This window comes from Balaenoptera physalus, assembly GCF_965194825.1.
Source record: "Balaenoptera physalus genome assembly, chromosome: 21".
Lineage (NCBI taxonomy): Eukaryota > Metazoa > Chordata > Mammalia > Artiodactyla > Balaenopteridae > Balaenoptera > Balaenoptera physalus.
This window is the reverse complement of record NC_138902.1, coordinates 12512401-12540008: the sequence shown is the minus strand read 5'-3', so window position 1 is coordinate 12540008 and position 27608 is coordinate 12512401. Positions and strand designations below refer to the sequence as shown.

The 27608-nt window shown below is 43.6% G+C and overlaps 1 protein-coding gene, 1 long non-coding RNA gene and 1 pseudogene across 12 annotated transcripts in view; 1 reads left to right on the top strand and 2 right to left on the bottom strand.

Annotated features, from left to right (window-relative positions):
* Positions 1 to 27608, bottom strand: part of ASH2L (ASH2 like, histone lysine methyltransferase complex subunit) — a 41556-nt gene that overhangs the window by 13707 nt on the left and 241 nt on the right. The window contains exons 2-13 of one of the 9 annotated variants that reach the window (XM_082444341.1): positions 24617 to 24693; positions 22209 to 22274; positions 12728 to 12987; positions 11996 to 12062; positions 11732 to 11883; positions 8367 to 8455; positions 7993 to 8087; positions 4393 to 4488; positions 3616 to 3711; positions 2673 to 2748; positions 1877 to 1894; positions 313 to 406 (exon numbers count right to left, since the gene is read on the bottom strand). In XM_082444341.1, the coding sequence (XP_082300467.1) occupies positions 313 to 406; positions 1877 to 1894; positions 2673 to 2748; positions 3616 to 3711; positions 4393 to 4488; positions 7993 to 8087; positions 8367 to 8455; positions 11732 to 11883; positions 11996 to 12062; positions 12728 to 12915 (971 nt within the window). In that variant the 5' untranslated portion in view covers positions 12916 to 12987; positions 22209 to 22274; positions 24617 to 24693. Of the gene's footprint in view, positions 1 to 312; positions 407 to 1876; positions 1895 to 2672; positions 2749 to 3615; positions 3712 to 4392; positions 4489 to 7992; positions 8088 to 8366; positions 8456 to 11731; positions 11884 to 11995; positions 12063 to 12279; positions 12480 to 12727; positions 12988 to 13169; positions 16221 to 21224; positions 21320 to 22208; positions 22275 to 24616; positions 24694 to 27468; positions 27551 to 27608 lie in introns of those variants that run through there. The other 8 variants (XM_082444342.1, XM_082444340.1, XM_082444344.1 and 5 more) reach the window with 8 other exon arrangements.
* LOC309651537 lies at positions 12756 to 25501 on the top strand. 2 transcript variants are annotated; one of them, XR_014258215.1, is made up of 3 exons: positions 12756 to 12893; positions 19422 to 19534; positions 25160 to 25501. It is a non-coding gene; the product is annotated as an uncharacterized lncRNA (long non-coding RNA). The 2 variants fall into 2 exon arrangements; XR_014258216.1 differs by lacking the exon at positions 25160 to 25501 and adding an exon at positions 16262 to 16386 and having other exon boundaries at positions 12828 to 12893; positions 19422 to 21215.
* Positions 25538 to 26555, bottom strand: LOC309651519 (proteasome subunit alpha type-1 pseudogene; annotated as a pseudogene). Its single transcript has one exon. The product of its transcript is annotated as a proteasome subunit alpha type-1 pseudogene (transcript).

Genomic DNA, 27608 nt, shown 5'->3' with positions numbered 1-27608 from the left:
AACATTCAATATCGGTTTCACTCTCTCTGGTTCATCTACTCTTCCTCAAGAAGCCTTAATGGAACTTTGCTCCCAGGTAAATCACCACAGGCGTGCTGCCCCAGGGCTGTTGCCCCAGGGCTGTTTCACTTAGTAACAAGTTCCTAAAACAGGTCACCTAGTCTGGGGCTCATTTACCCCTCCAAGTGCTAAGGATCTGAGAAAAAGGGACAGGCTTGCGTCCTCAGACACCTGAGCTCTTCCCTGCTGACGGACTCTGCCAGCCGCAGAGGGCGCTCTAACAGAGGTGAGTGGGGCGGGTGTTCTGCCCACCTCCGGGCCTTCTTGGTGGTCCCTGTGGCCCCGCCATCCTGCTGTTTGCGCTTAGCTCCTCTTCCTTTTCCACTGCTTCCCGCTGCAATTCCCCCTTTAAAGAAAAGGCAGATCACTTTCAATGAGCTGTGACAGACGCCCCGTGGGGATGCTGACACTCCACGGGGACTGACACTCCCAGCGTGCATTTGTGTAACACCACAGGAGGATTTCCTGCCTGAAAGCAGACTGCGCTTCCCCCTGGTTCAGAACGAGTCTGCTGAGCGGCTCCCACCCCAGGACTCTGGGTTCTGGCAGTAAGCCCAGTGAACCTAGCACTAACGCCACCTGTGTTATAGTTTCGACCTTTGCTTCTTAAATGAACTGCAACTACTAGTACACTTTCCGAGGATGTGACACAAATGCATTTCCACTCGTTCAGATTCCAAACACCCACAGCTAGAAACAAGTGCATGGATAAAACCCTTCTCCACCCAAGTGAATACAAACACCCATAAGGAGAGAACGTCCTCACTATAAGGGGGGTGCGCGCGTGCTTGAACGCCACATGGCGCACACTCCATAAGCATAAGAGAGGCACAGCATCTGCTAAAGCGCTGGACTTGAACTTCCAACAAGACAAAAGTACACCAAACGTGGGAAACAAAAACAGAGGTACTAAAAAGGTGTTTCTGTCCAGTGCTGCTAGGCATCCAATATGGTTGTCTGTGACACAAGCAGGAAAGGCGGCTTTAAATTTAGCAGGCCATCTTTACAATTATTAAAATTGTGCCAATGCCCCAAATTTAGGTTAGACTAACCTGGCTTGTGGAATTAAGAGAAAATACCCATAGAGAATTTATAAATTTTCTTTTTTAAAAAAATGAGCTACATACAAGGGCCACAAGGAATACTACCTTGTATATTTCTAAAATAGGTACTCTGAAGTATTTGTCCAGTTCTGTCATCCCTCTCAGTTTGTTTTTCCAACTTCCAGAAAACATCCCTGGACTGTAGGAAAACACCTTTATGTAAACAACTGCATGAAGTACTGTATCTTAATTTGGGGCAAGCTTGGAAATTATCAGCAGTTCTGCTGCAATAAAAAGAGGATCAAGACACAGAAGGCAGGTCATATTCTGCATAGACAGGACCAGATTCATACTGAACTTCCTTTTACGAACATACCAGCTTGTCATTCCTAGTCCTCATAAAAGGCTTAATGTTAAACGGCTGCAACATTAACATCTCTAGTTCGAGTTACCTTCATCAAAAAACTATTAAGTTTTTATTGGCATCTGCATTTCACTTATTTTGAGAGAAGTTTTAGATCCATCTTGAACAAAACAAGCAACACAAAGGGGACTGCTGGCCATGTTAGGCAGAATATGACAACGTACAAGCTTCCAATTACTAACATTAAACCGGAACTACTGTTTCATATCGAGTGCTACTGCCACCATCTCCACAACGCTTTAAAAATTTAACTTAGGTTTAGCTTCTACCACAACTCAGCGAAAAGCATTTTCCAAAACACAAAATACTTAAGTCTGAGAGGCTGAAAGAAGACAGAGGAGGAATTCACCTCCAAAAGAGGCTCCACCTGTAAGAACAGAAGTGGCACCATGTATTTGTCAAATTTTAACAATTAAAAGGAGATTAAAATTACAATTATGTAATTTAACAATTACATAATTTTAACAAATAATGTAAAAAGATGAACAATACACTTAGCTATTTCCCACCCATCTTAGAATATTAGTAACAGTGGAAATGATTACATATTTAAGATGCTACCACTCCAAAAGACAAGGTAATGACACCATGTGTCAGATGAATAGCTAGCTACCTCCCCATTATACCCACTCTCATTAGATTACCATTAGCAGCAAAGGGCTTTCCTGCTCTTAGATGGGTTAGAGAGAAAAATATGCTACAGTGGGTGATCAACACAGAAATGCTGTCATGTGAATAAGCTGAAGATTAAGGGCAAGAAAAATGAGAAGATGGGCAGGAAGTGTATTATATAACAGCTGAATTAAGGAAAAAGAGTGCAGAGCAAGTGAATCTAAATTAAGTGTTAGTTATGAAGATACAGATGGAGAGTCTAATATAAACACAGCGAATCTGACCTTAAAATTGTACCTTGTTTTATGCTAAATCTGTTTCACTTCAGACCAAACTGTAGTGTAAAGTGACAAAAAGTTCTCCCCTACTACCATCTGTCAAACCCTTGGCTAGCTCCTAAAAATTGAGATTTGGACTTTAAAGCATCTTAGTAAATATCCAGTTAAGAGTCAACCCAAAGACTGCCCAATTCTAGGCACATCTGGATTCAACAGCTTACAGGTATTTCATCGATGAGACACTGAAACACTTACCATTTAGATTCCCACTGGTAGACACAGCACTGCTTTGTTTTTGGTTGTCATAAGCAGGACCAATGTTACTAAGATCCTAGAGGGAAAAATATTCAATTATAAAGGGAGGCTATCTAATCAAACCAACATGGCAATGCTCAAAAGAACAGGAGCAATTCTAATTGAATGACAACCTAGATCTGAAACCTGCAGAGGTCCCAAACTTAGATGCTTCAGGGATCAGCCAGTAACACGTGTGAGGCAGCCAAGTGTAAGGATCCAAGTGGTTTAAGAATGAGGATGAGTGGCAACCAACCCGTGCTGGGGGGTACGGCCAGGCCAAGGGCGCACCTCCCTGTGGGAACCAGACCCAGTGTAGTCAGAGCTTCGAATTTTTTTCTCTTAGACCTTCGCATTTTACAAGAAAAGGCAGAAATCTGAATTTCTATATGAAATCTTAAATTTTCAATATGGTCAAATCAAACATTTTAAGGCACAGCTGAAAGATCTGATCTCCTGAGGTGCTGGATGTGACCCCTGCCATTTAAACAAAGAGGGGAAGTTTTCTTTTTCCTCATATTATGCTAGATACACAAGTTCTTCTTCACAGCACATTTTTCTTCACACTAACAAATGTTTTTAGAGCAAAATTTGAGATGGAAAGAAAAGGAGGAATAACTTGGAATGGCATATTTGTGTTACAAGTGAGGAAATGGAAGTTAAAAAAGATAAAAGTGACACGCATCGAGTCATAACATTTTAGGGAAGAGCCAGAACTGAAACACCAGTCTCCTGGTTTAAGGTGAGTGTTCTTTATTTCCATGGGTAGTAAGAACCATTTATTTGGAACCCACCGTGCTATGGGCATTTGTAAGTGGCAAATATACAGGTGTAAACAAAGGCTGATTCTCTCTGTCCCCATGGCTTAAAAATCAAACGGGAATTATGAAGCATATTAATGTACCTGATCCAGAAGGCCAAATTTGGGGTAATCTTCTTCTGGGTCCTTACTCCCAGGATCCGGGTGTTCCTTTACTAAGAATACATCTCTTTCTTTACTCTAAAAGGAAACAGTATTTTAGTATTACTGGGAATTCTATACTTAAAATGAATGGATGAATGAACTGCTAACTCCAATCCCTAGGTGTAATCTCCAAATCCCAAAGCCCGCCCCTCACCAGGAAAAACCCAACACACAACAGTACTGTTTTTCCCTGATTAGAAAATTAATGCATGACCATCAAAAAATTCAAACAATAGAGAAACTTAAAAAAATGAGAGCCACTGTCCTTGATAACCCTCACCCATCCCTGCATCTCACAGAGATACATACTGTTAACAGCTTGCGCTGACTTCTCCCCAGGTGCTCTCTCTAATTCTAAGGACAGTAATGTTCAGAGTTTTGTTTTTTTTTTTTAATCAATGAAAACAATTGTCTCCAATTTCAATATAAAAAATTATACTTGCCAAAGTGCACTGGACAAAGGTTTCAGCGTCATACATAAAACTACCATGTCTTCATTTAAGACACAATGTGCAATTTACTGATTTTGTGTGAAAACTATTAAAATTTACAATTGCGCTCCAAGATTTAATACTAAGTTGTTCTCATTTTCTCAGTCATCGTCACATTATTTCAGTGAGACCAAAAAAAAATATATATACACATATATATACATAAATTCTTACAAGGAACACTGGTTTTCTAAATGTTGAGTCTAATCAATTTTAGCCTACTTACCATCGTTTTAACAATGTTATTTGGCCAGGTCATTTTCCCAGGTCTCTGTCTGGTCGTCATGCACTCCCAATATTTATCAATAAATGGTATGATATCCTAATTTTTAAAACAAAATATACTAAAGCTTTTATAGTTGCTTTCAAAATTATACTCACAAAAAAAAAAGCATTTTCAAAGACCTTGTCAGAATCAAAAGACAAATTCATGTCTTGCCTTTTAATAACTGAACAGATACATAATTGCATGCGAACAACATATAGGTTGTGGGGAATTTCAAACAAGTATACATATACAAGGACTTCCCTGGTGGTCCAGTGGTTAAGACTCCGTGCTTCCACTGCAGGGGGCACGGCTTCGATCCCTGGTCGGGGAACTAAGAGCCGGCATGCAGCAAGGCGCAGCCAAAAAAAAAAAAAAAAAAAGATTCTGATTCAAACAAGTATATACAACTCTTAGTCACATAGGGCTTATAATCCAGTTAAAGGGAAAAGATCTGCCCTAACTCTGTAAGATGACTCCCAAGTACTCTCTCTCCTGAGCTCCTGTTCCTCCCCACCAGACACATCTCCACCTGGAAACCCTGCAGGCACCTCAGACTTCTCGTGACCAAGACTGAGCTCTGTACCTCACCTCATAAATCTGCTCTTAACACTCAGAATCGCCCGTCACCCAGAGTCACAGGCTTGACACACAGAGTCACTCTTGTTCTTCTCGTACAACCTGCGCATCTAAACGGTCACCAAGTGAATTTTTTAAAAAATATTTATTTATTTATTTGGCTGTGTTGGGTCTTAGTTGTGGCGTGCGGGCTTCTCTCTAGTTTTGGCGCGGGCTCTAGAGTGTGAGGACTCAGTGGTCTAGCGGCATGTGGGATCTTAGTTCCCCAACCAGGGATCAAACCGTGTTCCCTGAACTGGAACAGCAGATTCTTAACCACTGGACCACCAGGGAAGTCCCACTAAATGAATTTTTAAATTTCAGAAACTTTTCACCAATCAGGGCTCCTTTCCACCCCCACTGCTTTGACTGTGGTCCTCGCCAGTTCCTGCTTGCATGACTGAAATAATCTCTGAGCTTGATCCTCTGGCACCAACTTCCCCCCATCCTAGGCCACCTCCCCCAGCCAGAGTTTGTCCGCCGCTAACACCTTCCACCAGAATCAGTTCCAAATCTTTTCTAAAAGGAACCAGGTTGAATCAGGCAAAGCACAAGGGAAGACTGGGATGTTTTGTTGTTCCAGAAAGTAAGGAAGAGTTCAAAGACTGAAGAGGGACATATCAAAAAGTGTCAGGAGTCAGCCGGGATGGGTCTACACTGGTCAAATCTGAGCATCAGAAATCCAGAAATCCCATAATGGACTATAAAAATCAGTGATTCTTAAAATTAAAAGCAACAACAACAACGGTGGGGGGGAGGACTCTTCTTCACAGAATTGTAAACCAGTAAATGTATTCTGTTTACAACGACCACTCTATTAACTGCTTCAGGCTAGGACAGTCAATGGCTGCTACAACCACTGCTTGAAAGGGTTCACGCAAACTCCACGTATTACCCCATAAATTACTTAATAATTACAATGGAAACATCAAGTAGTTAAATTCAGGACGACTAATAAATAACCTCTTTACCCCAGTAGTCAAATTTAGGATCACTAATAATAAAACAAAGCAATATCTTATGCCTCCTGATGTGATACGCAGAAAAACACACACTATCTACATAATATTCTTGCCAAAAATGTTTAACCCGAACCTAATCATAAGGAAATAATCAGATAAATGCAAATTGAGGAGCATCATGGCAAACAACGGTCTAGGCTCTTCAAAATTTCAAATGTTATAGCAGACTAAAAAAACAAAGTAAAATAAAGGAACTATTCTAGAGATAAAAGAGACATTACAACTAAATTTAATGTGTGATCCTTGATCAGGTGCTGGATAGAAGAAAAAGCTATGACAGATACTATTTAGACAGTAAAAATACTGAGAAAAATACACTCAATACACAAAAATATAAATTGTATATATAAGATAGTTGTATTGCATCGACATTAAGTTTTTTCAGTATGATCACTGTACTGTGGTTATGAGAGAATATTGGGTAAAGTGTAATAACTACAATTTAGTCTCACATAAGCTTAGGGGTAATATACAGACATGGGGAGATAAAGCAAACACAGCAAAATGGTAACAGCTGGCAAATCTAGATAAATAATAAACATGTTCATTGTACTATTTGAATTTTTCTATATATTTGAAAAATTCAGAATAACAATTTAGAGAAAAAAAAAACTAAGAGGCAAACCTAATCACAGCACACCTCTATTTAAATGCATTCTTTTTAATGCAGGAAAAAAGGTTGGGGGGTTGAGGCAGGGGGAGGGGGACCCTCTGCTGACTCCTCCGGCTTAGGATTAAGTCCTAACCTCTCTGTTTAGTAGAAAAGGCCCTGGTCAGTCTGATCCTGAATATATTTGTCTCACTAAATACCCTACACCAACCAGTGTCTTTCTTTCTTTTTTTTTTGGCCTGGCCGCACGGCTTGCAGGATCTTAATTCCTCAACCAGGGATCGAACCCGTGCTCCCTGCAGTGGAAGCGTGGCCCCTGCAATGGAAGCTCCAAGTCCTAACCACTGGACCGCCCGGGAATTCCCCAACCAGTGTCTTTCAAACTGTAGGCTGCAATCAATTAGTAGGGTATAAAATCAATTTTGTAGGTCAATACTAGCATTGACTAGAATAGAAAATATCAGCATGCAGAGGGAAAAGATCAGAGGGTGCCTCAGTTTTAAATGAGAGTGGGTACATATGCATGTATACCAGGTCACAGTGTAAACTCCAAAGTTGTAAAATTTACTTAACTCATATTTTTTTTACCGTCACAGTAGGAAAGACTCACGGATGGGCTGATCATCTAATTCTGAGTCCTGACTTTAGTCATGTGGTTTTCCAGTTTAACAATAAAGGATGAATCTTTTTAATAAACTGGCCTTTTCCCCTGACAAAAATCTGTGATTGGCATCCATAAAAACAGCTCAAACTAAGCTGAGAAGGTTCACCTCAAGGTCTGATTATTAACTGTGGGACAGACAGTTGTTTGTTTCTATAAAGCCAATCAAAACTATTTAAGGATTTATCTTTCTTTCTTTTTTAAATACACTCTTTTTTAAAATAAGGATTCATCCTTCTAATAGCCAAGCCAATGACACAATGAGCACACACTAGGAAGTTAGTAAATCACATGAAATGAGAACAAAGTAACCACTGAATTAGTCATATATTCATAAAACTTGGGGGGAAAGAACTTATTGTTAGACTGTACAGTTGACCCCTGAACAACTCTGGGGTTAGGGGCACCGACTGTCTACACAGTCAAAAATCCTCATGTAGGTTTACAGTCAGCCCTCTGTATTCGTGGTTCTACATCCAAGGATTCAACCAACCTTGAAATGTGTAGTACCGTAGGATGTACTTAGTGAAAAAAACCTGCATATAAATGGACCAGTGAAGTTCAAACCCATGCTGTTTAAGGGTCCACTGTATTTAGAAGTTCCTCCTGATTCTTTGGCATAATTGCAATTACAATAATTCTATCTCTACCTTATCTTTGGAGAACATGGTTTTCGGATGTTCATCCTGTGTTCGGGACTGCCAGGTTAGGTTGGCCAAAGCACTAAGGCACATTTCTTTCAAGTCTATAAAAACAAAAAGGAAGAAAAAGTTACCTGTAGTAATATATCCCTGTTACCAAAAGAATATTCAACTAGGTGGTCCACAGATTAACAACTACAGCAGCAAAGAATAGAGTCATCATTTGATCTGAAATGGACAACAGCAATTATTCAGCTAAGCCCCAAGGTAACTTCTACCAGTTACCAAGCAAAGGTTCCCTGATTCGGCTGAGCCCAAATCCCTTTCCTCTGCCAGCTAACCAGAGGACAGTCACTTTGCAGTACTCTGGAGTTTGTCCTTACTTGCTTGCTTCCGGAGGAAGTAGGTATTCCCACTATGATGGCATACATTGCAGTGGAAACTGTAGTTGGTCATGAAAGGTAGACAGGATCTGGAGAACAGCCAAATTGTGCAAATTAGTGAAGTTCTGAACACACACTTATGAGAAGTAAATCAACAGGGATCCTTTCCCTCAGTGAAAGTTATATAATAACGCTAATGTATTAATATACTCTTAAAACTTAAAAAGGTCACCAAGGGAATTCCCTGGCGGTCCAGTGGTTAGGGTTCCACGCTCCCATTGCAGGGGGCATGGGTTCAGTCCCTGGTCAGGGAACTAAAATCCCACATGCTGCGCAGCAGGGTCAAAAAAAACGAAAGGTCACCAAAACAGGGCTCATATTTTTACAAATACCTGGATTTTTCTGTCACAAAAATTTAGTAAGACATCATCCACTATAGTTGATAATTCGGCATCTGCAAGGTTCTGACCTGAGCCCTATCGAAGCCAGTTTACTATAGTTTTTAAGCACCTAAAAGAGTATACCAGGCGACTTGTGGAAGAAGACAAAGTAGTCTCTTTAAATATCTTTACATTTAAATATCTGTATTTATATTATATTCAAGTATCTTTGTAAAGTGCCAATACCATTGTTGGAAAGGGCAGACAGGTATAAAAAGATTAATTTTAAAATGTAAATAATTATTCAAGAACAACACAGAAGTCACAAAACATTACTTGCCTCATTACCAAATGAATCCTACAGATGATAGTCTTATTTAAGAGTTCAAAGGACCCAAGTAGTAACTTCAGATTTAAGAGTTAGGGAAGATTTTTTGAGGACACAAATTAGGATTTGGAAAGATGAGTTGGTCTTCTTTTCTACAGGCAAACTATTTTGTGTAGAGATGAGAAAGTGCAAACTAGGAGGCAAAGGGGCAAACTGGTGTACACAAGTTTGGCCAGGGGAGGGGAGTTGTTGGGGGTATGGTAAAAGATAAGGCTTGAAAGGTAAGAAGTACAAGAGGCCTTACATGCCCGTGGAAGTGGATCTTCTCTGTGGGTAACAGGAACATCTTGAAGGGGAAGCCACCTTGTGAAAGCAGTAAGTTTGGTGACAGGATGGGTCTGAAGGGAGGAAGAGATTAGAAACGGGAATACGGAAGAAGCTTTCTGTAGCAGTTCCAGCAGAAGGTTAAAAAAAAAAAAAAGCCCTCACCTCGAGTGAAACAATAAAAATGGAAAGGACAGGGCTTCCCTGGTGGCGCAGTGGTTGAGAATCTGCCTGCTAATGCAGGGGACACGGGTTCGGGCCCTGGTCTGGGAGGATCCCACGTGCTGCGGAGCGACTAAGCCCGTGAGCCACGACTGCTGAGCCTGCGCGTCTGGAGCCTGTGCTCCGCAACAAGGGAGGCCGCGATGGTGGGAGGCCCGCGCATCGCGATGAAGAGTGGCTCCCGCTTGCCACAATTAGAGAAAGCCCTCGCACAGAAACGAAGACCCAACACAGCCATAAAAATAAAGAAATAAATAAATATTTAAAAAAAAAAAAAAGAAATAACAGTGCAGATTTAAAAAAAAAAAAAAATGGAAAGGACAAGCAAGTGTACAAGAAGAAAAAAAATTGGTCAAGCTTGGTAGCTGATTTGATGGGGGCGGGCATGAAATAAAAGGAGTCCTAACCACTAACACTGCTTGTACCATAGAGGAAATCTCCTAAGAGGTGAGCTGGGGGCAAGAGAAGGCCTGTTTGAAGGCAGAGGGGAAGAAACTGGTGGAGGGAGAGACTGAGGGCTAACAGGAACCATGCATTAGAGAAGTGTGGTGGCTCTACTGGGTGACTGGAAAAGTATAGGGAGAGCCTGGTCCTGAAAAGGAGAAAGTAAAAGAAAAACAAAAGACTGGTTTAAGTTGGAAGAGAAGAAATCAAAATAAAGGCAGGCTTATCTTGGACTTTGCTGAAACTGGTTTAAGGTATCCTTAAAGAGATGTTCCCAAGTGTGTGTCTACTGCCACCACTCAAGGAATTAAGAAATATCCTTATGACTGTTAAGATCGAGTTCCCTTACCTTTGCCTCTCTCTAGAGCCCCTTCCATTAAACAGTCCATTGTGATAAGCTCATTTACAGAAGAGATAGGCAGGTATATAGTTACCTAATTCAACTACAATCAGGTGTTTAGAGCAGCCTTTTTCATACCCTGCTAGCTCACTCACTTCCTCCATCTCAGCCATAAACGATAATCTGTCCCACCTGCTGGGTTTTAGGTATAACTTCTCAAAATCAGGTACAAACTGGTCTCTATCAAACCTCTGAACTGTGGTTTGATTCACTGCTGGATTGTTCCACATTATCACTCTGATAAATCTCCTTTCCTAGGCCCTGTTTATCCAAACAAATTCTCCTTGGCCAAAGTGGCCCAATTTTAGGTCTTTTCTAACTGACCAGCTTATATATTTTCCCTATAGGTCTTTCTACCAAGATCACTTATTCCTGATCCTTCAATAATTTTCTTTCTTTTTTAAACATTCTATCCTTGCTCACCAGTCACATATTAATCAGAACATTAGTATTTCTTTAACTTTTTAACTAGAAAGCAGTCATCAAATTATAAAGGAAGGTTGTTTCTTCACAAACCCATCCAAGGGGGATTAATTTCAGAATCAACAACGCAGCCCTATTCTGAGACAGTCTTATCTAAATTTATTTGTATAATACGGACCATAAAGAACACCCCAGAGAGGCAGCAGTATAGTTATTTCCATAGACAGTGAGTCAGTAATGCTGCCTTGCTAGCTGTTGACCAAATCCCCAGAATAAGTAAAGGAGCCTTTCATTCTCAATCGTTCATAAAATGATTTTAATTCACTAGAAGAGGTGTAAAGACTGGAAATTGGTTTTGCTGAGGAGAGAATTCAGGACACCTAAAGGGAGTGGATTAGAAATCAAAAGGAAAAAGAGGATGGCTCAAGCATGAAGAGGACTGGCCATCTCAAATTTTTGACATCAGGCTTTTTCCACCATATACACCAACCCTTTCCCCCAAATCCACAATACCCAATACAAGGTTTAAATGATATTGTCTCAAATTTGTTTATTTAATGCTTTGTAATTACATGGTTTGTCTCCTATCCAGGTCCTAAGTGCAAAAACAGCGATAATAACTATCATTATACCTGTTAAGGGCTTGCCCTTAGTAGACAGAAGACATGCTCAGGCTATTAAGACAATTCCTGATTCAAATCCTACTACTCACTGAACAGGGATCAGGAGACACAGGAAATACTACGCATTTACATTTGCCTACACGCTGACTATTCAACTGTTGGACGTGTTGAGATCTAGTATTTACAAAGTGATTCTTAGAAAGTCTATGAAAAATACTCACGAGGTATCTATGCCAAAGGTGTCTGCTGTGAACCATTTGGTACATATTCCACACTGCAGCTCCACCTCTCCCAACTGGCGACCATTCTCTTCATCCACGGAGCCCGCCTGAGTATCCATCACCTCTGAAGTATCCCCAGCACCTTCCTGTGTCCACAGAGCCATGAGAGAATCAAGTTAGTTGACCTGATTTTATTTTTGATTCGCTTAAAAACTTTAAAAACCAACCTATTTTGCTTTGCAAACATCCAAAAGAAATACTTACTAGTGTATCCTTTCCATTAGAGGATTCTGTCTCCAAGCCACCACTTACATCAACTGAGTTTGCATCCCTGTAAAATAAGGAAAGCACTCAGAAAGAAGAATTTTCAAGAGAAACACACCTGAAAATGCCTATTCCCAAAGATGATGATCAAAGTACAGCTGAACGTCACACTCCTACTTTTTTCAGCAAAGACTGTTCTCAGACTGGATGCCCAGCATTAGGAAGAATGCGGCCAAGATAAACGCAAGCCCATGGGGCATCAAGGAAACCTAATCGGCCCTTACAGACAAGTCTACAGGGGATGGAACTGGTCCTGGGGGAGGTTCGCAGAGATGCAGCTTTTCCTTTCTGTTTTCAGAGGGACCATTACTTCCGCCAGTCTGGGAGCGCAAAGTGGTTTCCTCTCTGGAATTTTTGAAGGGTTCCTGCTAGAAAGTGACCTATCAGCACCCTGCTGGGGTGCAAGGGCCGGGAGGTAGGAGGAGAAACTTGGCCTAAAAGGTGCGAAAGAGGCGTAGCCCGAGATACAGTTCAGAGGGGACAGGCCGAGCGGTGGGCGGGACTAAGGTCCGGGAGGGAGCAGGGCAAGCCGTTGGCCACAGGACCTGGGTTCGGAAGGGGCGGGCAGGAGGGCTCCCGGGAGCCGCGGGATTCTGAGAGGGGCGGGCCTCCCTCCCCCCCCTCCCCCCTCCCTCCCTCCCTCTGTCCTCCTCGGGCTGCAGGACGTCTCACCCGCTTTCGGCCTCTCCAGAGCCAGGCTCCGCGGCTGGAGCAGCAGACGTCCCCTCCCCGGCCGGAGCGGCTGCTACCGCTACTACCGGTTTCGTTTCCCCTTCTTCTGCCGGTGTTGCATTTGCAGCCACTGCCGGGCCGGGTCCTGCATTCACTCCCGGGCCAGGTACGGTTCCCGCCGCCGCCATCACTGCCGCCTCCTAGACTTCTCGCGAGAATACTATCTGCGTCTCGCGCGAGTTGCTCACTGGCCCTCTAACCTTCAAATAGTAAAGACTCTCATTGAGTACACCGCCTGCCAAGGGAAGGCGCTCTCTAAGCCCGCTTTAAGGTCGGGAGGGCAGACAGAGGTGGGCGGGGCCTCGGGGCTGGGTAGCTACAGACCAAGCCACGTGAAGGCGGGGGAGGTGTGATTACTGGTTGGATTTCCTCTAGGACTCACTTCATTTCAGGGTGGACGCTGCGCATTTTCGTGACCGGGACGAAATCACCGCGCAGATGAGGCGCCTTGAGAGCGCTGGCAGCCTAGTCTTTGAACGCTGTGATGTGCATTGCAGGCGTTCCTCACCGTTAGACGTGGGAAACGTCTTCCCGCCCCAGAAGTAGTTTGTTGTACTGCCCTCGTGATCTGCCACTTTGATCAGGTTTCCTAGTGGCGTCTAGAGATGGGCGGCTTAGTTTTGTGACTTTAAAGTTAATTGAAAATTTAAATCAAAAAAGTAATTGGGGAATTCCGTGGTGGTCTAGTGGTTAGGATTCAGCGCTTTCACTGTGGAGGCCCAGGTTCAGTCCCTGGTCAGGGAACTGAGATCCCCGCAAGCCGCAAAACACGGCCAAAACAAAACAACAACAACAAAAGTAATTGGTAATAGATCGCCATGTGATTTGGCATAGAACTTTGAAGTCGTTGAAAGAATTGAGTTGAACTGATTTCTAAATGGGAATCTGCTTGTTTATGTAAACAAAGATTGTCAGCTCTTACATCTATAAGCACGGAAAATAGGAATAGAATTGATGCTGAACCTGTCTCATTCTAGAAATAGTGATATTCATGGATATATGGATTAATTGAAAATCTAATCCTCAGTCTCATTAAGAATTGCATCTCTAATACAATTTTAATTTTTATGTTTAGTAATCAAAATGTATACTATGTTTATTCGATCAGTTGTATACTGATAATTGACTGAAGAAATTTTTTTTTTATATAAGCAGATATTCATTTTAAATTATTATTTATTTATTTATTTTTGACTATGTTGGGTCTTCGTTTCTGTGCGAGGGCTTTCTCCAGTTGCGGCAAGTGGGGCCACTCTTCATCACGGTGTGCGGGCCTCTCACTATTGTGGCCTCTCTTGTTGCGGAGCACAGGCTCCAGACGCGCAGGCTCAGTAGTTGTGGCTCACGGGCCCAGTTGCTCCGTGGCATGTGGGATCTTCCCAGACCAGGGCTCGAAACTGTGTCCCCTGCATTGGCAGGCAGATTCTCAACCACTGCGCCACCAGGGAAGCCCTGAAGAAATATTTTAACACTAGAGATTTATGGTCACAGAAAGTATACAAAAATTTAATTTCAACTTTTATACATATTTTTATTGCAGAGAAGTATTTAGACTTTCTAGTTAAAAAATAGATATATATACATATGTATTACCTGTATATTTTTATATGTGGGTGCATATATATATGTTACATTTTATCTTATGAAGGAAGAAGAATGGAAATAAGATGATGTAAAATTTCCAGCTATTAAAGAAATCTTGTTCATGTATTTTTTGTTTTTTGTTTTTTTTAAGTGTACTCTTCAGTGGTTTTTATTTATTTATTTTGTTTTTTAAGATTTTATTTTTTATGTGGACCATTTTTTTTTAAGTCTTTATTGAATTTGTTACGCTATTGCTTCCGTTTATGTTTTGGTTTTTTGGCCGCAAGGCATGTGGGATCTTAGGTCCCAGACCAGGGATTGAACCCACACCCTCTGCATTGGAAGGCAAAGTCTTAACCACTGGACCTCTAAGGAAGTCCCTGTTTTGGGGGGATTTTTTGGCGGTACCACATGGTTTGTGGGATCTTAGTTCCCCGACCAGGGATTGAACTCAGGCCCTGGCAATGGAAGTGCCAAGTCTTAACCACTGGACTGCCAGGGAGTTCCCTATATCTTTTTTTTTTTTTTCTAATGCCAGTAGTGACACGCTAAATCGATTTGATGACCCAAATTTGAAAAACACTGGTATAGCATTGTTTTCAAAGGGCAGTGGTCTGGGGATTGAACCCTGGACAGCACCTGCATTTTAAATGAAAGTCATGAATGATCTGAAACCAAGTCCCCCTAAAACCGAGTTCCCTTACTGAATTTATGATTAATCTCTCTATCCAAAACTTCATTCCCTTTCTTGTCCCCTCTGACCTCAATTCCTTGTTTACTGAACAGTAATCAACCAGAGTCAGATGATTAAAATTGCTGTGGTCAATAACATCGTTAATGTACTAAAATTGCTATTATAGACATCACCATTAACGTACAAACTCAGATTGTTTCTCCAGGGCAAGATGAGCTAATAGACCCTGGCCACAGGATGTAAACCAGAGACATTCTGACTCTCGAAACTATGATTAAAAACCAGTGTTCTTAATCACAATGCGAAATGTCACAAGACAGTGTTTAATCCCAGCCTCTTTGGTCTTCCCCTTTAAAACACCCCAGACTCAAAGACCAAGTTGGAGAGTGGATCTGCAGCTTGTCTCCCACTCCCTCATTTGGTGCCCTGCAATAAACACTGTACTTTCCTTCACCACATCCTGGTGTTGGTAGATTGAATTTGCTGCACGTTTGGCCAGCAGACCTAAGTTCAGTTTGGTAACATTCATTTTAAAAGTCCTAAATGATTTCAATGGAGTAGTAGAGTGGTGGGGGCAGAATTCACATTGCAATGGATTGAGAAGTGAATAGAGGGCTGGAAGTAGAAACAGCTGTGTAGACAAATCTTCCCACCTTTTTCCTGAGGCATTTTACCTCTATAAAGAGAAAACCTGAGTCAATAGGGCAAAATGTCAGCATCTGCTAAATTTGCTAGTCTGTTGCATGATGTCTTGATGTCTCATCGCAGAAAGAATTCAGTGAGAAACAAAGTGATAGGTAAGAAGTGGATTTATTTAGAGAGAAACACACTCCACAGACAGAATGTGGGCCATCTAGAAGGTGAGAGCGGCCCCAGGGTATGAGGTTGTCAGTTTTTATAGGGGTGGGTAATTTCATAGGCTAATGAGGGGGAGGACTATTCCAAGTATTTTGGGGAAGGGGTGGGGATTTCCAGGAATTGGGCCACCGCCCACTTTTTGACCTTTATGGTCGGCCTTGGAACTGTCATGGCACCTGTGGGTGTGTTACAATGAGTCTATTCAGAAGCTCAAGGTCTAGTGGAAGTCAACTTGTCCACCATCTTAGACCTGTTTGGTTCTAATTAGTTTATGTCGTGTCCCTGGGCTATGTCATTCTTTTAAAGATTGTGCCCTGCCCCCTTCCCTCCTGTTTCAGTTCTGGCAAGGAACCAGAACCTGTGCCATCAACATCAGGTGTGAGTGAAATTGCAGCTTGCCCTCTGTCTCCTATTGCTGATGATTCTTCAGCTCTACCATCTCTCACCTCCACTCCCTCCTCCAGTCAGTAACTCTTCTTTTTTTTAAAAATAAATTTATTTATTTTATTTATTTATTTTTGGCTGTGTTGGGTCTTCGTTGCTGCACGCAGGCTTTCTCTAGTTGCGTTGAGCAGGCGCTGCTCTTTGTTCCGGTGTGCGGGCTTCTCACTGCAGCGGCTTCTCTTGTTGCCGAGCGTGGGCTCTAGGCCCGCGGGCTTCAGTAGTTGTGGCTCACGGGCTTAGCTGCTCCGTGGCATGTGAGATCTTCCTGGACCAGGGCTTGAACCCATGTCCCCTGCATTGGCAGGCGGATTCTTAACCACTGTGCCACCAGGGAAGCCCCTCAGTAACTCTTCTTGTCTGTTCATTCAATGCCAGCTCCTGTGTGCCAGCTGTTGTACTGTACTACTGTACTTTTCAAGGTACTGTACTGTAAGATTAAAAATGTTTTATTTTTTGTTTGTTTTTTATGTATTATTTGTGTGAAAAGTATTATAAACCTATTACAGTACAGCACTATATAGACGATTGTGTTAGTTGGGTACCTAGGCTAACTTTGTTGGACTTACGAACAAATTGGACTTACGAATGCACTCTCGAATGGAACTTGTTCATATGTAGGGGACTTACTGTAATAATGATCTTAAGGGAACAAAAGGACAAACTTATCAGGCAAGAGAATTAACAATGGCAAAGGTAACAAATCAGTTGTAAAGACTCCCAGTTCTACTTCAATGGTAAAGACTAGCGTAAAGCACTGTCTTGAGCTGTTTTGCAGTATTTAAATCCCTCCTCAAGTGCTCAATCAGCAGATCAACTGGAACCTAAGGGGTGATGATGTTGACCTTTTCTGACCCTCCTGACTTCAATCAACTAAAGCTTGGACTGTCCACTGCTCAAGCCCCTTCATGAACATGCACGTACCCTTAGGTTAAAACTTTCCCAATTTTGCTGTTTGGAAACACTACTTTGAGAAAAATCCCTGGTGTTCTCTTTACTTGCTACAAGTAACAAATCCTTCCTTCTCCTTATCTTTGGCTTGGTTGTATCTTACGGCTCGACATCCACCAAGAAGAGACCCAGTTTTCGGGTAACACCAGGAGAGGTTTTTTTGTTTTGTTTTATTTTTGTTTTTGTTTTGGCCGTGTGGCTTGTGGGATCTCAGTTCCGCAACCAGGGATTGAACCCAGGCCCCAGCAGTGAAAGCCTGGAATCCTAACCACTAGGCCACCAGGGAACTCCCAGGATAGGTATTAAAGTGAACTAACCTACTGAAACCTAGTCCCCCAAAACCGAGTTCCCCTGCTGAGTTTACGGTTAACCTCTGTATCCAAAACTTTACTCCCTCCCTTTCTTGTCCTGTACCTGTTCCCCTAAAGACTGAGGAGCATCAGAGAAAAGGGGGATTGAAACTGCCAGGGTACAAAAGCCTTTCCCTTCCCCCACCCCCGCTTCTTTTTTTTTTTTTTTTTGGCTGTGCTGCGTGGCTTAGCAAGATTTTAGTTCCCCGACCAGGGATCAAACCCGTGCCCCCTGGGCTTCCCTGGTGGCGCAGTGGTTGAGAATCTGCCTGCCGATGCAGGGGACACGGGTTCAAGCCCTGGTCTGGGAAGATCCCACATGCCGCGGAGCAACTAGGCCCGTGAGCCACAATTACTGAGCCTGCGCGTCTGGAGCTTGTGCTCCGCAACAAGAGAGGCCGCGAGAGTGAGAGGCCCGCGCACCGCGATGAGGAGTGGCCCCCACTTGCCGTAACTAGAGAAAGCCCTCGCACAGAAACAAAGACCCAACACAGCCATAAATAAAATAAATAATAAATGGATTGTTACGTTAAAAAAAAAAACAAAAAAACCCCGTGCCCCGTGCAGGGGAAGCGCAAGGTCCTAACCACTGGACTACCAGGGAATTCCCCCCCCACACTTCTTTTTTCAGGAAAAGGCTTTAGTCTCCTCGACCTTCCCTGAGTTCCAAAGACCAGTTTCAAGCAGTTATTAATTAGAGAAGTGAAGGAATGCCGAAGCAAAGAAGCAAAGGAAAAGCGGTCAAAAACAACAGTTCAGCCATGAAACACAGTCCTAGTTCCTCCTCAAGGGATATACATAACAATTTGACACAGATCTTTGGGTTGTTTTATAGGAACTAAGACCTCCCCCCACCCCACCACCCAGGTGGAGGATGGTGACTACTTGCTGAGACCCCAGACTGGGTGGAACCAGAAAGTTGATGATTGACATTCCTGGAACACCATTGTTACCTCACCCCTGCCCAATCAGGAGAAAGTGACACACCCCGCAGCCATCACCCCAGATGTTGCCTTTAAAAACTCTTCCCTGAACACCATCTGGGAGTTTGGGTCTTTTGAACACAAGCTGCCCATTCTCCTTGCTGGGCCCTGCAATAAACCTTTCTCTGCTCCAAACGCTGATATTTTGGTTTGTATGGCCTCACTGTGTGTTGGGTACGTGAACTTGGGTTCAACAACATTACTTCTGTCACCTTTTGAGCAGAGAAAAAATGGTCCAGACCCTTAAGGAACTGAGGATTTTCTTCTCATTTAAAAAGAAAACAGAGATACATGTGAACTGAACTGGATTCTAATTCTGCAGAAACTGACCCAAATCTGTGTCCATTTTACATCTCTCTGTCAGCACCCCCACTCACCTCTTGCATGAATACTTTCTTGCTGTTCCCTCAGAAATGAATGAAGCTTTCCAGAAATTCCTACCACTTAACAACCCACTATTAGACCTTCTTCCTCCTCCCAGGAGCCTGCCCTTAGCAAAATAGAGTCGTCCCTTGGAATCAGGGGGATTGGCTCCAGGGCCCCTGAGAAAACCAAAATCTTCAGATGCTTAAGTCCCTTATTAAAATGCATACAACCTACACAAATCCTCCTGTACACTTTAAATCATCTCTATGTTACCCATAATACCTAATACAATGTAAGAGCTATGTAAATAGTTGCTGCTGTATGAGATATTCAAGTTTTGCTCTTTAGAATTATCTGGAATTTTAAAAAAGTACATGTTTTTGATTTGCGATTGGTTGAATCCACAGATGCAGACCCTGTTGATATGGAGGGCCAGCTGGAGTGGCTCAAGCAGTACTTCACAGAAGCCAGACATCTGGGGGTGGGACCTGAGATTTCTGCATTTCTAACAAGCTCCCAGGTGATGGCAAGAATGCTAGTCTGAGGATCACGCTTGGAGTGGCAGGGAGCAGAGTGTTTCTAGCTCTACTTCACCTCCCCACAAGCTTCTCTAATGTGCTCCTTTTCAACAGTGTTACTGAGCCAAACTTGGGTCCGAAGTAAAGCCAATCTACTGACACGATGTTGTGGTGAAGGGAAGAGTAGCATTTATTGCAGGGCACCAAGAACGGAGTCCAAGGCAGCTAGTGCTCAAAAGAGCGAACTCCCAGATGGGTTTAAGGAAAGCATTTTTATTTTTTAAAAAATACTTATTTATTTGGTTGTACCAGGTCTTAGTTGCAGCATATGGGATCTAGTTCCCTGACCAGGGATCAAACCCAGGCCCCCTGCATGGGGAGCACAGAGTCTTAGTCACTGGACCACCAGAGAAGCCCCAGGAAAGCATTTTTAAAGGCAAGATGAGGAAGGGGAAGTCCCAGGATACTCATGCACAATTCTCTGATTGGTCAGAGCGGTGTCACAGGGGTTAACAATCCTTAGGCTCCAGTAGGTCTGGGGGCTATGTGCTCATGGTCATCAAGTAGTTAATTTCTTCCATTTGGTGGTGGTTTTCGACTCTGGAAAACATCTCAGGAAATGTACGTCAGATACTATTATCTAGGTGCTTCAGAGAGGAGCTAAAGCAGAGGATATGGGGGAGGGGTTCTGTCCTGGGAAGGCCCCATAACATCCTGCTTGGTTACAACAGGGCTTTGTTTAAAATTCACAGTAACTAACCCTGCTTAGCTATTACTTGATGTAGGAGAAGAGTTCTGAAATCGTAAATTTCCCCTCTTTTCCCTCTTTAGTCTTATTGCCACACTCCTTCCCTCTCTCCCTTTCCACAGAGTGCTTAACCCTGGCTTTGCATTAGAATCACCTGGGGTGCTTAAAAAAAGACAATACCCTTTGGACAGTATAACTGAACCCTGTAAAAGAGGGATCCAGAAACTGAGAGCGTTAAAAAAGCTTCCCAACGTGGTTCTAATGTGCCTCCGGGAGAGAGCGCAGCATGAAAAAGAAATAGCCTTTACAGGGACTTACGTGGTGGCCAAGTGGTTAGGACTCTGCACTTCCATTGCAGGTGGCGCCGGTTCGATCCCTGGTTGGGGAACTAAGATCTCGCAAGCCGTGCGGCCAAAAAAAAAAAAAGCTATAGGGCTTCCCTGGTGGCGCAGTGGTTGGGAGTCCGCCTGCCAGTGCAGGGGACACGGGTTCGAGTCCTGGTCTGGGAAGATCCCACATGCCGCAGAGCAACTAGGCCCGTGCGCCACAACTACTGAGCCTGCGTGTCTGGAGCCTGTGCTCCGCAACGGGAGAGGACGTGACAGTGAGAGGCCCGCGCACCGCGATGAAGAGTGGCCCCCGCTCGCCAGAGCTGGAGAAAGCCCTCACACAGAAACGAAGACCCAACACAGCCAAAAATTAAATAAATAAAAATTTAAAAAGCCTATAATACACAATCTTAGAAGAACAGAAAGGACGCTGCACATAACTAAGATGTTTGGGGTAAATGCTTTTCCTCCCACACGAAGAGGTTACCCAGGAGATGAGAAAGGGACGGGCCATGACCATGTAGTAAGTCCAGATAGACTGGGACTCAGCCTTGCGGAGATGTGGGTACCCTGGTGGGGCCCAGATGAGGCAGGAAGACTCCCATGTCCTCTAACCTGGTCCATACGTAGCGGAGGAAGCAGCAGGAGCTGAAGGGCCAAGGCTTCAATGACACACGTGGGCCCATAACTGGATACCAGGTGGGACGAGGGAAGGCTCGGTGGATGCTTAAGTGGATAGGTAGCATCAAGCACCAGCTGCCCCCACCCTGACACCTGAACCCCTGTCCCCAGGAAGAGAGAGGAGCCTCAAATGAAGCCTGGATGTGCCGCCCCCAGTGGAACACAGTTCACGAGAAGTTCTGTGTTGGATTATACAAAGAAATGTAAAGAGAATGCAAAGAGAAATTAGGTCGGATTATGTGGATGAAAAATGTCACTTGCCACATTAGTAAACAAAGGAAGTTGCAGCCATCAAGCCATCAGTTCCTACAGCCACCCCAGCTGTGCACCCTGAGGGGATTTAGGATGGAGAAAGCAGGATGCTGGCCCTAGATAGCTAAGCTAAGGTGCATATCAAAGGAATGATTTCAGTGGGCCCAGACTCTTGCATCATCCATGCACAGAAAAGCACACTAAATTCATTAACTTGAGATGTCTGGTTTTCTTTAATTAACAAGAATCTTTCATTGTTTCATTTTTGGCTGCGTTGGGTCTTCGTTGCTGCGCACAGGCTTTTTTCTCTAGTTGTGGTGAGTGGGGGCTACTCTTCGTTGCGGTGCGCGGGCTTCTCATTGCGGTGGCTTCTCTTGTTGCAGAGCACAGGCTCTAGGCACTCGGGCTTCAGTAGTTGTGGCATGTGGGCTCAGCAGTTGTGGCTCAGGGGCTCTAGAGCGCAGGCTCAGTAGTTGTGGCGTATGGGCTTACTTGCTCCGCGGCATGTGGGATCTTCCCGGACCAGGGCTCGAACCAGTGTCCCCTGCATTGGCAGGCGGATTCTTAACCACTGTGCCACCAGGGAAGTCCCAACAGTAATCTTTTGATGTTCCAACTACCGGGTCTTTGTTGCAAAACTCCTACATACCCTGGCTCTTCCCTTACCTCTTCAGAGCAGTCCCTCAGAACTATCTGAGAGGCTGGCTTCTGAGCTTAAGTCCTCAGTTTCGTCTGCAAAATAAAACATAATTCTCAGCTTTTAGGTTGTGCATTTTTTTTAGTCAACAGTTATAAAAAGATAGTTATATTCCTCGCCATCTTGAGCTGGGGACCAAGAATTACATCCATAAAAAAAAAAAAGAATTACATCCATGACACTGGCAAAGATGAAAGTGTTTGCCCTCCAGAAGAGTTGTATTTGTACTTTATAGAGAGGATTCTGGACTCCCAAAGGCTTCAGTGTCTGAGGGAGAGAACTTGTACAGAAACAAGCATGCCCCATCCCTGTACCAGCCTTTGCCAAAAGTCTCTGGATACTTTCCTAAAGTGCAGTTGGTTAGATGCCCAGAACCCTAGATTCCTAGGGTTCCCCCTGCTCTCCCCACCTCACCCCATGCCCCAGTGGTTTTTTTAATCCTCTATAAAGCAAAACAAAGCACTTTGTGTTCTTTGTAATTGTCCAAAAGATGAAGATAATTATTGTGGTGTTTCATCTCACTGGAGCATTCCTTTAGTCTCTGCTGGAGCTCTTGGTCCTTAATCTCTAGTGTTTATAAACTGAGTTGACTAAAGACTCCTGATTACTTCCAGTAACCAGGTATCTGGGTCCTACTCAACACATTTAAAAAGAGTTCTATTCTTCCTTTTATTAGAAAGAGGTAAATCTCCAAGTGGGTAGGGATTTTTGTCTATTTTGTTCACTGATGTATCCCAGACACCTAGCCCAGTGGCTGGCACATAGAAAGCACTCAGAAATGTTTGTTGATGAATGGTACTGCATTTCTCTCCTATGAATGAGGCTTGTCTCACTGTGAGGCCAAAGTTGCCACCAATCCCTGGGGAAAGCAGCCCAGAGGGTTCAGTAACAGGCTCCTCTGGCATCTGAGAAGTTTGGAAACAAGCTGTCTTTGTCTATCCAAGGACACAGGGGCACCGACTGGCTGGTTCTCCACTCTGGCCCTTGTCGTGGATGTAGGTTTGCTGTGATAGGCTTGGATGAGCAGAGCTGATGTCGTCAAATTATGTAGCTCAGCAGTTCTTAAAGTGCATTCCCAGGACTGGCAGCATCAGGCTCATCTGGGGACTTATTAGAAATGAAAATTCTGGGGCTTCCCTGGTGGCGCAGTGGTTGAGAATCTGCCTGCCAACGCAGGGGACACGGGTTCGAGCCCTGGTCTGGGAAGATCCCACATGCCGTGGAGCAGCTAGGCCCGTGAGCCACAATTACTGAGCCTGCGCGTCTGGAGCCTGTGCTCTGCAACAAGAGAGGCCACGATTGTGAGAGGCCCGCGCACCGTGATGAAGAGTGGCCCCCACTTGCCGCAACAAGAGAAAGCCCTCGCACAGAAACGAAGACCCAATGCAGCCATAAATAAATAAATAAATAAAAATTAAAAAAAAAAGAAAGAAAAATATCCCCCAGGAATCTGAAAACAAAGACTAGATTCCAAAATAATTACTGTGAATGTACAGGGAGCATATCTCTTAAAAAAAAAAAAAAAAAAGAAGGAGGTAGGGTGTTAGGTTAGAAAGAGGGATAAAGGGTCTAGGCAAACAGCAAAAAGCGCTGAAAAGAAAATGATCAGCACTTGTACAACAGTCCTGATGCAGGAAGGAAAATGCAGGAATAGTGAAGGAATACCAACAGCCACTTTTTATTTCTGCAATGCCTTTGCAATTCCCAAAGTGCTTCATTTATAACTGTGATTCTCAAATCTAGCTGTACATTAGAATCATCTGGAGAGATTTTAAAAACTACCAATGGCCAGGCCTCACCCCAAGCCAATTAAATCAGAATATACAGTTCACTAGGGCAGGAATTTTGTCTGTTTTGTCCACTGTCCATATGAGAAGTACCTGGCACAGACATGGTGCTCAGAAAATATTTACTGAATGAATAAATGAATGAAGGAATGTACCACTATCACCTGAGATCCAAGGAAGAATTCTTTTCAAAACTTAGGGAGTAGCCAGGCAACGTCAGTTACCATGGCAGCCCTGGGAAAAACATTACCAAGTGACACTAACACTCCCAGGAGCCTACATTTGTTTCCACAATAAGTAAACCTTTCTCATTTCTAAAGTACTATACTGTGAAATACGCATCTCAGTAATAATTAGAGGTTACTCAATGTCTGCTGTGAGCAGGAGGAAAAGAGAAGGGCCTTGCACAGTATCTAAAGCAATGACAAGAAGAAACTAGGGGCCATGGGCAGAGACAGACAGGCTCAGACAGGCTCCAATCCCTATGATATTCTGAGGTGATCACATTGTAAGGGCTCGAGCATGAGAAAGCAGCCACTAACCAGCTACCCTGTCTCAAATATTTGGAGAAAGTCAATGCAAATACATACCTATGTATTATTCTTTTCTGATAATTCTTTCAATGTATCCCTTCTGGCTTTGTGCAAAGCGATTCTTTGTTTTGTACCTGAAAAATGAGTGGCACATGTAAATGTATGAAACATGTCAGAGCAGACATCCAAGGAGCTCTTCAGCTAACGAACGAGGAGCTCCGAGTTCTGGGAAAGAATCGTAAAAGTAGTGTAGAATCACAATATCTTAGAGCAGCCTTTACATCAACTACCCTCTATCATATCACCAATCAGTGGTCATCAGCCTATACATGAACTTCGCAGTGACAGAAAACCCAGCACTCTCTAGACAGATCTAGGCATTTCTAGTTGCTACAGCAGTCTATATCAAATTCAGAATCTGACTCCCTGTCACGCATCAGTCCCAGTCTGCCTTCTGGAATGGTACACTCCATGGCACACCTTATCTCTTTTCCATCTGGCACATTTCCCAAACACATGAGGACAGTTTTGTTCTTCCTAAAGTTCTCTTCATCCACGTCATCCTCCTAAATCACTCCTTCCTGTGTTTATGACTTTCAGGAGCCCCCGAGGTTTTCTCATCCCAAGGACATGACAAGCAATGGCATCAGTGTGGCTGCTACAGATTCTGGGAAAGGGGCAGGGCCACACAAGAGTCTGGCAAATGTGACTGACTACCTGAAGTGAGAGTACATGTGACAACCTCAGCCCCTCTTCAGTCCTCAGCCTCTATCCAAGGTTTCTCCATAGCACACTATTTTTTTTTTTTCAGCAGGTGAAACAATTTTATTTCACAGTTGTCTTTAAAACCGCAAAGACACTATGTTCTTCATATAAAAACGTTAGTTCAGATAACTATACTTTCTAGAAAATGATTATAGAGACGCTCTTAAAGAAAATGCACCCCATTATATGGTTTTGGTGAAGTTGCTAGGAAAAAACTCACATCTGGACTGATTCCTAAAACACACCATTCCACCATTCTGCATCTTTTGGTTCAAAGTATAGGTTATTGTCATCAGTACGTGTTCCTGCATTCTTACATGTATGATAATACATATATAGACTGGTTTATCATTTAATGTTCCATTGGTTCATCAGCCTTTTCTGCAGGTTCATCAGCAGGTTGAGTAGGCTGTGTCTTTCTCTGTGGTCTTTCTTCAAGACCTTCCAGGAAAGGAGACACATCATCATCATCATAAATCGTAAACTCCAAGTCTTTACCAACAATTCCAATGGAAACATTCTTTGTAGTTAGGTCCTGTTCTGCAGGAAGTGTCTCCCGTAAGGCACGCAGACCATGCTTAACCAGTTCATTCAAATTGCACTCCATAAACTCTGACACATGTCTCTCCAAGTAAGTACGAGCTGACTGAGAACGGGCTCCAATGGACATAGCTCTGCAGTCAAAATAGTTAGCAGACGGACAAGTTTGGAAAATGTGAGGGCCCATATCATCATAACCAGCAATAAGCAGCCCAACACCATATGGTCTCCGGCCATATCGTTGCGTTGGTATCTGAGTTTTGCTTCCAATTAGAGATACAAGACGAGACACAGGAAGAGGTCTGTCAAATACAAATCTGGAATCCAAACACTGCTGGCGCATAAAATTACATAACAATCTAGCATCAGCAGTAAGTCCCGCAACTGAGATACCAATATGGTTATCAACACGGAGAATTTTTTTCTGATGAGCTGCAAGTTCTGACTGTGCTCTCTTCAACGCAACCAACACTGCATGGGTTTTCGATTTCAGACCAACTGTGGCTGAACCTTGTTTGACAGCTTCCATTGCATATTCAATTTGATGAATCCTGCCCTGAGGGCTCCAAACAGTGACATCATTGTCATACTGGTTGCGAAACATGGTTCCGGCGAGAGGCTGGCTTCGGCCTCCTGAAAACCCGCGGACCGAGCAGCGCTGCCCCATAGCACACTATTGACATTATGGGCCAGATAATTCTTTTGGGGTGGTGGGGAGGGCTGTCCTGTGCCTTGTATGATATGTAGTAGCATCCTGGCCTCTACCCCCTAGATGCCTGCAGCATCCCCCCCCCCCATGTGACAAAGAAAAATGTCTCCAGCCATTGTCAAACGTCCTGGGGGAAGGGTGAGGGCAAAATCACCCTCACTCAAGAGCCACTGCTCTATCTAATGACTCTGTTCACCCATGAGTACTCAAAACTCTCTCCTCTGCTGGCTTAACAAGTAACTCTCCAGAAAGTCTATCCTGTATCAAAATGCTATTTGAAATTTAATAGTATTTATCTTTATAACGGTATCTGATGAAAGTAAAACTCTTTCTCCAGATGTTAAGAACCTCCTAGGTGGTTAATCCACGTTTACCTTATCTCCTACCCCAGGCACTGGAAATTACAGAAATGATCTGACACCCATTTTCGGAATCCGTTCAAGAAGTACCAGCAGTGTAAGGCTTTTTGGCAACCTGAACAACTGAATTCAAGTAAAATATCCTGCCTGACCATGGCTTTGTGAGACAAGCCACAAACCTGTAGCAGGACCCTCCTCGCTGCTGTTTACGGAATTGAGGTATCTGACTGGAAAGCCGGTGGAGGTGAACTAGCCAAGAAAGCAGTGGGTTCAGGATGAGAAGTTGGAAAGGGTGACAAGGGAGGGGAGAATGAACCTCAGCTGAAAAGAAAGGGGAAAAGTACCAAGAGATGAGTTCTCTTGACTTAAGAGAAGATACGCTGAAGGCCATCAGCTTGCCCTCAGGGCCCTCAGCTCTCTGGGGAGCTCTAAGGGAAGGGTGAGCCTGGATCTACGACTCCGGACTCCTGGTCTCGGCCCCCAGGCCTGACCATTCACTCAGACTCTCAATAAATACTTGTATTAAAAGACCTTACACGGGGACCACATCTGGGAAAACATCGCCGCACCCTCATAAGTTACAGGGGGAGACCCAACCTGGCCAAGCCATGACAGCAGCTGTGAGGGCGACAAAAGAGCATTGCAGGGATCGGACATCGGATCGCCAGAAGCCCTC